We start from the raw sequence: 9,728 nt of genomic DNA, 5'->3' as shown, positions 1-9,728 counted from the left end.
GTATGACAATAATTTAATAAACAGCGCTATTAGGGCTCAGTAGAAATGTTTGTATTTTATATTTTTTAAAACCAGTGTTGTTTCTAGAACCAGGCCATGATACATTCATTGTGTTATGAATATATGCCAAAGGTCAGATCTATCTCTTTGTCAATACGCTATCAAAAAAATAAGAGGAAAGGAAACAACAGACTTTGACCTTTCTGATGTTTTACATCTTAGTGGAGACTTAATGTCCGTACTAGATAGACCAACTTGTGAAGTTCTTTCATTGTGTGTTCTAGGCTACCAATCAGATTATATCTTCTTACAGCCAATTGGGACAAAGTAGGCTAGCTGGCTGGGTGTGTTGGAGTTTAAACTTTGGACCTGAGAAGAGGAGCTGAGAGATACAGTAGAAACTCTTTAGGAACAGAGAGACAAAGCTTTTACACAACAAAGTAAATTGGATATTTTAACTAGATCTCTGTTGTCTTGGGGGTTTCTTTGGTGTGCTACCCAAGCAGGGAAACTATGGAGCAATACGCAGATCAGGTGAGTAACAAAATATTGTCTTTTTTACTGGATTGTAGTATGCCAGTTATGGGTTACAGTGAGAGTTAAAACTGGAAAGTCCCGCAGAGGAAAGTTCAGCTTGTCAGCAAATGAAAATCCTACATCTACATATAAAATCTACCTTACTCTAAAGACAAATGCCTGTTTTAGAATAACAATGAAACAACAGAGTGTCATAAAAAATTGTCAAACTGATTCAGCACAGAATGCGGAAAATATTGTACAGTACATTGTGCTCTGGGAGGATCGTGGTGAATTGTTGGCAATAAAGCAGTAGTCCCCAGCTGTGGCAGCATATGAAACCTTTATCATCTTGTTGTCTTTGTTTCTAAAAGCTTTGTTGTCATTAAATGTCATGATCTCATTTCAGGGTTGCGATGGCATCGAGCTGCTTGACTGGCTGTTTGATCAAAATGATGGAATCCTCCGTCATGAGGAACCAGGACACCATGGCAACCATCACACCTGGCCAATCCAGGACCCAAATGTGCGTGTGGCTGTGGGACCTTTCATGTCACTCATACATACATACAAATAACTGTTTACTTTGTATATACTGTACAATAGTTCCTCCTTCACAGATTGCGTGTTATAAAAGACTGTCCCATCTCTCGCCATGTTGTCACCTCAGACAGACAGACTAATGATAGTTCTTTGGGTTTTCACCCAGCAGATGCTGCAGCCGGCTGAGCAGGCGGACGATGACTTCCTTAATGCCCTACTGAGTGGAAATGATTCTGTGTCGGGTTCGCCTCTCTGGTCTCCTTCTCATAGTGACAGTGGGATCAGCGAGGACCCTCCCTCAGACCAGATGGACAGCCCTCAGCGCCCTGAGAGCCCCCCTGGGGACGCTCACTACTTCGGCCCAAGGCCACAAACCAAGGCAGCCCTGGAGGCCGACGTCTCCATTGACCTCAGTAAGTCACAAGGAGAACATTCATAATGGGAAACATTATAATATCAATCATTTAATATAGATTCAACTTTATGGAGAAGTGTTTCCAATGATGTGAGTCGAAAAAGAAAAAGATGGTGAATTAGGAATTTCAGTCTCAATATCTTCTGGCTTTGTTCCTGGACATGAATCCCTGAATCCCCTGTATCACAGATAATAAAGTAGGATAACATAGATTATTTGGGACTGTGTACAAGACTATTTAAACTATCAAAGACACTGACGTTATGAAAAACAAAAGTACCCATGTTGAGGACTAAAAAGAGTAACTGGTATTTGAGCATTGTTCAAGGCTCCAACTGTCATTTCAACGTTTTTTATCATTGTTTATCGCATAATCCAAACAGTGACACTAGCAGGTCTTATTGATCTTTGTTTGCATTTACTCTATCTGTATCCTTGTGTCTGTGCGGGTGCAGATGGCTGGGACCCCAGCTTCCCAACGGGCAGGACAAAGATTACGCAATATCCTTCTGATGTACATAGACCGCAGCTGTCCTCTGGCTTCCCTCTAACTGTCAAGGATCTGCTACTGTCTGGCACACCAGAGCCAGTAAGTATGTCCTGGTTGTGTTGGGAGTTTGACAGAGTATGTGTGGGTGGTTGTAGTAGAGGGGCAGCGATAGTGTCTTGTGGGTGTTTGTGTATATTGTTTGTGTACATAACCTGTTGTTTACCTTTTGTGAAAGTTAGTGTGTGTGTGTGTGTGTGTGTGTGTGTGTGTGTGTGTGCGCGCACATGTGTATTTCAGTAAAAAACAAGTGGGTGACTACACTTGTTGAAATCATGGATTCACCAGGGAGCGAGGCCTTTGGAATTTCAAATGAAATATCTATTTTTAAACATTTGTGTAGCAAATGCAGCAAATCTTCCCAGCTTTGTATGTTGACAGAGGAATAAGGAATGTGACGAAACATTTAAAGGATGTAGGTCCATACATTTTTTTCAAGTCTGTCTTAAAATAGTCAGGTGCCCATATGAAGACTGAAACGGGTTTTTCTTGCTGTACTGATTCCTTCTGTTCATATTGGCTGTTTAAATATCCCTTCATAATGTGTTTTCAAATGTAAAATACTAACCTGCGAGGCAATTTTGTCTGGAGAAAGAAGAAAAATACTGACCTGTGAGATAGTTTGATATGAGAGAGGCTCAATGACACATGAAGCAGGTTGATCAGGTGGGAGATCATAAATACCAATGGATCTATAATACCAACGGATGAATAGATCTATGGAAACTATAAATCAGTTTAATTGAACAGTGGGGCAAAATCTTTGATTGCCTATAAGCAGCAGATAAGTTTACCTCAAACTAGGCTGTTCTGAGTCACAGCAGGTGGTAAGTCTTTCCTGGATAGCACTTTAGATCTCGGTGCTATGACAGTTATTCTTAGTTTGAATAAATATAAGCAATCCTAGACATAACCACCACTATGTGCCTGTGACATTTATGTTTAATGTCCTACAACATTAAAATGAGACAAATCAAGTTAAATAACACTCAAAAACACTGAATTGATTGTTCTTACTGTTGCATGCTGGGAAATCTTGAGGAGGGTCAAACCAGTACTCTGTAGTATCTTTTTTTTTTTTTTTACATTTTTTTAAAGACAATTAAAAGACAAAAGACAAGTGTAGAGTAGCTTATGAGTGTGTATACAGGCTTGTAGTTATTCCTTTTGGATTAAGTACCACAGGCGTGTCGGCCCTCTATGAGTGCTTTGTTTGTTTCTTCTCTTCTCTTGCTCAACTTTTGCAATGACTGCAACCAAAACACACGTGGGTCAGTTTTTGTAACCTGTGAGTCACTGGAAGGGCAGAAAACAGGGCAAAAAATATTCCTAAACCCTACTGACAAAAAGTGGGAATTTTTGTACTAAAAAGACTAACTTTGGAAGATATCCACTTGAGTTGACTAACTGACTGCTGAAGCCTCATATATGATTCAGATAAACATTTGAATACATTTTTGCACAAAACGAGGACTGTGGATTTTTAAAGCACATTAGAGAATCTTTCATGGTCAGTATGCACAGGAGGAATGATTACAGCAAGAAAAACCTGTTTCAATGTTTTTTGTCTTAAGACAGACTTGAAAAGTTGAGTACCCCAACGTATCCTTCAAGTCAGTATTCGGTTGAAGTTGATATTTTCCTTAAACTTTCCCATAAATGTGTTAATTCCTTTGGAAAATGCAGTTATGTGAAATACATAAAATGCATTTTATTGAAGAAAAGTTTATGCTGCATCATCTTAAATGGCGTTTGTCATTGGATTACAAAAAGAGTCATCAGTGGATACAGCAAATGACCACAAGCAGAATATAGTGTTTGTGCATTTATGCCTCTCAAAGTTTAGGGTTTGCAGTGTTTTGGGTTTCAGCACACTTCAAGTACTGATCCCATCTTTGCAGACCACTTTAATAAGAAGAGGGAGAGAGTGGCAGAATGCACCTTCTCACACCATACCTGCTTTGAGTTAGCCATGAAATTAGAGTGTTGAAGGTGGACGGATATTCTGGACTCATTTAACTACTTCTTGTGAAGCCCTACGGAGAGGAGGGATGGAAGAGACATGGGGCCAGAGAGAAAATTTAATCAAACAGCAGTGATGATGTTTTAAATATTAGTATTCATATCTCACCTCCAGCCCCCACAGCCATCACAACAGTCAATTCAAGAGTTGATTCTCAATGAAGACGAGAAGAAGCTTTTGGTGAAGGAGGGGGTGACTCTACCCACTCAATTACCTCTCACGAAGGTAAATTTCTATCAATGTTTGTGGGTATACAATGAAAACAATTAGCAGCTCTCAGAAACTATTCTGCAGAGGTTCAGACTTAAACATTCCTTCCTCTGTGACCAGTATGAAGAGAGGATTCTGAAGAAAATACGCAGAAAGATTCGCAATAAGCAATCTGCCCAGGAGAGCCGGAAGAAAAAGAAGGAGTATATTGATGGGCTGGAGAGCAGGTAAGAGTCTAATTTAATTCATCTCATTTACACAAGAGTGGCAAGCAAATGTAGAAAAGATGATGATTTTACATGTTTTAGAATGTTAATTACAAACTCAGTATGCTTTCCATTACTGCAAACCCTCTTCCAAAACTTAATGTAAGTCTCTTGATAGTTTTCCTGCTGCACCCTCCAAGCAGTCATTGGTCAGTCCATTTCAATTCAATTTTTTCACTTCAATTCAATTTTATTTATAAAGCGCCAAATCATAACAAAAGTTATCTCGGGGCACTTTTCACATAGAGCAGGTCAAGACCGTACTCTTTAATTTACAGAGACCCAACAATTCCCCCATGAGCAACAGAGCAGCAAGGAAAAACTCCCCTTTAACGTGAAAAAACTTCAAGCAGAACTGGGCTCTAGGTGGGCGGCCATCTGCCTTGACTAGTTGGTTTGAGAGACAAAGCGGGAGGGAGAGAGAGGAGGAGAGGGAGGGGGAGATACTTTCATAGTTTTTCAGAAAACTATGAAAGTCCATGATGTGCCATACTCATGTAACTGTGATTCCAGGGCTTGATTCTGGCCTTTGTCATTCATCATTCCCCTCTCTCCACATGTTTACTGTCTATCAGTTGCTGTTGAATACAAAAATGCCAGAAAATAATCTTAAGAAACACGCTTCAGGTAACATCACGGTGAACATTTCACCTACAGTTTTGAGTAAAAGTTAGGAGTAGTTTAGGAGCTTAGACTGTTTAAAAATGGATGTGCTGAACAAGTGGGAAAGGAAACCAATCGTGAACATATGTTATACCTTGGAAAACTGGATGTCAATAATATGAAGTGCATTGTATGCCATTTTAAATGGTTAACATGCAAAATTATCTGTATGGGCCTCTAAATCATAAACTAAATGAGATTAGCACAGTTCTAAAACTCATTCTGAGCAGGTAGCGTGCAGCTTTTTTAACGATTATTTTTCGAGTATTTTTGCATTTAAGTATAGTATGAATTGTATATGATAAAGAAGAAGACAGGAACTATAGAGAGGTGAGAGAGGTCCCCATCCAGAGTCAAACTGGCAATGTTGCAGTTGCCACAGTGCACATTTTAGTCCCTCAGCCACATTGACACCCTCATACACTTTTACAGAAAAACATCACTTGTAGTTTTGGGTGCAGTAGTACAGTGGTTGTTTTTAATGTTAATAAAAATAAATATAATGGAGCTTTAATGAAAAAGTTTGATTCCACTGAATTCTAACTAGAGTGATTTCACTGTGTCTGCTCCCCCTCTGTGTTATCTTCTCTAGGATGGCTACCTGCAATGCACATAATCAGGAGCTGCAGAGGAAAGTGTCGCAGCTGGAGAAATGTAACGTGTAAGGGAATTTAAAAGTGGGACTTCTCTTTCCCTTTCCAATGATCAATCACTCATCCCTCTGTAATCTCTTGGCAATGGTTATAATGACATTTCTTTTATTGTTTTTTTGTCTTTCCTCTTTCCTTTTCCCACGTCCTCTCCACAGGTCACTGATGGAACAGCTGCGCAGACTCCAGGCTCTCGTCATGAATACGTCTAACAAGCCAGCCCAGACTGGGACATATGTAATGGTATGGCTGTTCTCTCTCTCTCTGTGTCTGTGTGTGTGTGTGTGTGTGTGTGTGTGTGTGTGTGTGTGTGTGTGTGTGTGTGTGTGTGTGTGTGTGTGTGTGTGTGTGTGTGTGTGTATGTGTGTATGTGTGTGTGTGTAATGCAGGTAGACAAACTACCCTGACGCTCCATATGACTCATTGTTAAAAGAAAACAAATCACCTTCACAGCAACCTAAAAAGCAACAATCATTACAGCTGCTTTAGCCACTACATTTGTCCACAATGGACAAGACATCACAAAGGACACAAAAAGGCACAGTCCCCATAAAGAAAAATACACTGTCTGAACAGAAGCCATTTATTGCCTTTCATCACTCCAATGGAATAAAATACAAGGCCTGAGGCTACATAAGAGGAAAGATTTTTTTTAATCTATAAATATGAATTAGTCTCAGTTCACAGTCACAGAATACATATTCTCCACAAGCGCAGCAAGAGCAAGATTACTCTCTTTATTCTGAGCATTGCAGCCTGACTGCATATTCACAGAGGGAATATCTGAGCCGCTCGCCATACAAACGTCCAACGATGTAGAACACACTGATTTTCAAGCACTAACTTTCTTTGACCCAAACTCACTGCGAATGATGTGTTTTCCTCCTATTCTGGCTATTCTTTATCTAACTCTTTCCCTCTTTCTTTTGCATTTGATTTTTTTTATCCCATTCTTAGGTGCTGCTGCTGTCCTTCTCCCTAATCCTGTTCCCCAGCCTCAAGCCGTTCTCTGACACCAAGGTCAGCCAAGGAGACTTCAGCCCAGTCAGAAGTGAGTAACCTTCAGTACTAAAAAGCTTTCTGCGCCCACCTGCCAACTAATCCAGCACCTCTCTGTCACCACAGAGGAGCTTGTTAGAACTGCAGTCTCACCTGCCGCTGAAAAGGTTTTCACCCGCAGAGCCTGGCTAAGGATTTGCAGTCAAGTTTAAAAATCAGATTCAATGCACAGAGAACCACAGCCATGTATTATAATTACAGTTATTAAGATACAGCTCTGTCAACAGCTTCTGAAAAATCACCTTTAATCATTACTTTGTTATTAAATTTATTGGCACAGCCTCCAGAAGTCAATTTTTTAAATTAAGAGTGTAAATTAGGAATTTCACAGCACTAAGGTGTAATTTGTTACCATAAACTGTTTGACAGCCTGTTAAACGTTTTTGGAGATTTAGAGTCTTGAATTTGATGTACTCTGCGTTTAGCACACAACACACAAACACTGGCACACACTTGCTTAGCACAGTGCCAGTTTAACTGAAGAAAACAACACAATAATAAGCAGAGCCGCATGTCCGCAGAAGCTTTAATTTGTTTATCTTTCCTCTGTGTCTTATTCTCACACAGTCCAGTCACGGTCCCTGCAGAACCTTCAGGCTTCACGCGTGCTGCATGTCATTGACCCCCCATTCTCCGCCGAGGATGAATCAGAGTCTCTGCACCGGCATTTCCCGGGAGACTTGGGATTGGAGGATATTACCACGCTGATGGGGAAGCTGAAGGTGAACAAACAACGGTCCGGTTTGGAGCCCGTGTCTGTAAACAGCAGTCAGGAAGAAAGGATGGGTCACTTCCACATAGACCCAATCACTGGTCACGTAGCTTCCGTGACCTTGGATCCCCACCGCTCTGCTAGGCTGCGACCAAATGCCGATGACATGTAAAAGAAATGAAGACACATGAATTCCCCAAAGTGTCCTTCTTCTAATAGAGCAGGGAATCATCTGGGGCTGCTGTTTACATAGAAATTAAGTTTTAATCATTCCTGTTTTGCCTTTCATATACATGCATGTCTGTTTGCCTTTTTTTCTTTATTTGTGATACTGTTTTATATCAATATATAGATTTGAATGTTAAACTGAAATTGCCTGTCGAAGTGAACTGTGTATCCTTTGCCTTCTGGTTTTGATAAAATGCCAGTGTAAATTAGTGTGTGTGGGTAAATAGAGCGATGATGATGTGTACAGTTTTGATCTCAGCAGATAATTTGTAATATGTTTAAGGCTTTTAAAAGCATGTTTTCACTGAAGAATTGATTAGAACTGTTAAGATTCATTTATGGATAAAAAACCGCCTCAAATAAAAGATGTCAGAAAGAGAAATGTGGTTCAAAATACTGTGGATGCATTTTAGGGCTTTAATAATTAAAAAAGCCACTCCAAGCACAAGGTACAATATTTCCCCTGATAGTTCTGCCTCAAAAGATATGGTCCAATGTCTAGACAAGCCATCCCCTAAAGGTCGAGTACAGTAGGTTTGATGTCAGTGGAGGCATGGTTAACAGAGAGAGAGACAGAAAACTAGGCCAAAGGTGCAAAAGATGACCTCTTATCTTTTGACTCAGACTTCTTACCTAATAACTGACATGTTGATATATTTACTCACTGAAGACAGGCTGCTGCTTGTGTCTACAGCACTCATGTGTCTGTCTTGTCAGTGCAGACAAGTGCTGATGGGATGAAAGTGTTCTTAAGCCTGCTGCCTCTCAGACCAGAATTTCATCTAACATTTACGGTCTGACTTGTTCAGGTTGACATTTTCTGTGGCTGGCAAGACTTAACTTCACCGGGGAACCAGAGATGCACTTGTGAAATTAAAAGACTCCACTGTAGAAACTGGCTTTTTTCTGACAGCATAGAGTAATAATTGAAAGAATGTATAAATAAAACACCAACATGTTTCATATTAAAACAAAAAATCATCCTGGAACAGGAATTTTATGTGAAATTATTTCATCCTTTACACTTTTTATAACCTTGAAGGCACAGAAAACATTATTGTGAACTTTCGTTTGGGGAGACATAACATTTCATTATTCTGTTTTTTGGGGAGGCATTTTCTGCCTTTAGTAGATTGTACCAGTAGAGAGGGAGAGAGAGATGCAACACAGGTCTCAGTCAGACTCAAATCAGGAACATTGCAGTTCATGGTCGACGTTGAAGACCAGGGGTACCGCAGGGTTAGTTCAATAAAGCAATGGAAAGACTTTCAGGAACAGATCTGTGTTTCATAACACATTAAAATGGATAAAAAGAGAATTCAACAAAGAGAATTTTACAACCCCCACAATACTTTTTCTCTAACTTGAGGCTCTTTTTTTAAGACTCCTGATACACCAAACCAGCAGACGGCCGCCGGGCATCTTTGGTCCGTCTGTGACTCACCAAACTGACTGTCAGCAGTTCTTGCAGTGCGTTAGTGAGAACATTTTAACAGCAACTTCAAGCAATGCGTTGATCTTTACTGGCACTAGTTCTTCGAAACTGGTGTATTAGGGTCCTAAAGATGTCAGTATGCAACACTATGAATGCCCTCCAGGGTCTAGATTGTGTAAAAGTGTGTGCCATTATCCTCATTTTTATACGATGATTGCATCTTGCCCCTCTCTGTTACAGCCGGCTCAATCTGCTTTCAAGTGTGGCTTTTCAGAACAACTATAAACACTTCTGCCTTCAAACGTGGCCAGACTGCACTTTGTACAAACTAGTTAAGAGACACAGCTGTTGAGTTTTAACTTTTGTGGTTATACTGATATTACTGTACTAAAACTGAGGATAAAATCAGATTCTAGTTGACATTGTTTTCTAATATTTATTTTACTTTTATGTATGTTTAA

The 9,728-nt window shown here is 40.0% G+C and overlaps 1 protein-coding gene across 1 annotated transcript; it reads left to right on the top strand.

The window, feature by feature from the left end:
* The first annotated feature begins 366 nt into the window (after positions 1-366).
* On the top strand, positions 367-8,477 carry creb3l3a (cAMP responsive element binding protein 3-like 3a). Its single transcript, XM_044361887.1, has 10 exons — positions 367-534; positions 926-1,042; positions 1,229-1,472; positions 1,930-2,063; positions 4,159-4,269; positions 4,375-4,481; positions 5,776-5,844; positions 5,992-6,076; positions 6,791-6,884; positions 7,460-8,477. Exons 1-10 carry the CDS (start codon positions 514-516, stop codon positions 7,774-7,776), a joined length of 1,299 nt encoding a protein of 432 aa, XP_044217822.1. The 5' UTR covers positions 367-513; the 3' UTR covers positions 7,777-8,477.
* Positions 8,478-9,728: the final 1,251 nt, after the last annotated feature.

This window comes from Thunnus albacares, chromosome 9 (assembly GCF_914725855.1).
Source record: "Thunnus albacares chromosome 9, fThuAlb1.1, whole genome shotgun sequence".
Lineage (NCBI taxonomy): Eukaryota > Metazoa > Chordata > Actinopteri > Scombriformes > Scombridae > Thunnus > Thunnus albacares.
This window is presented reverse-complemented; position numbering and strand designations above follow the sequence as displayed.

Coding starts and splice junctions, on each gene's coding strand:
- creb3l3a (XM_044361887.1), top strand. CDS start 514: ATGGAGCAATACGCAGATCAG. Junction 1,473..1,929: donor CGACGTCTCCATTGACCTCA/GTAAGTCACAAG, acceptor GTGCGGGTGCAG/ATGGCTGGGACCCCAGCTTC. Junction 6,885..7,459: donor AGACTTCAGCCCAGTCAGAA/GTGAGTAACCTT, acceptor ATTCTCACACAG/TCCAGTCACGGTCCCTGCAG.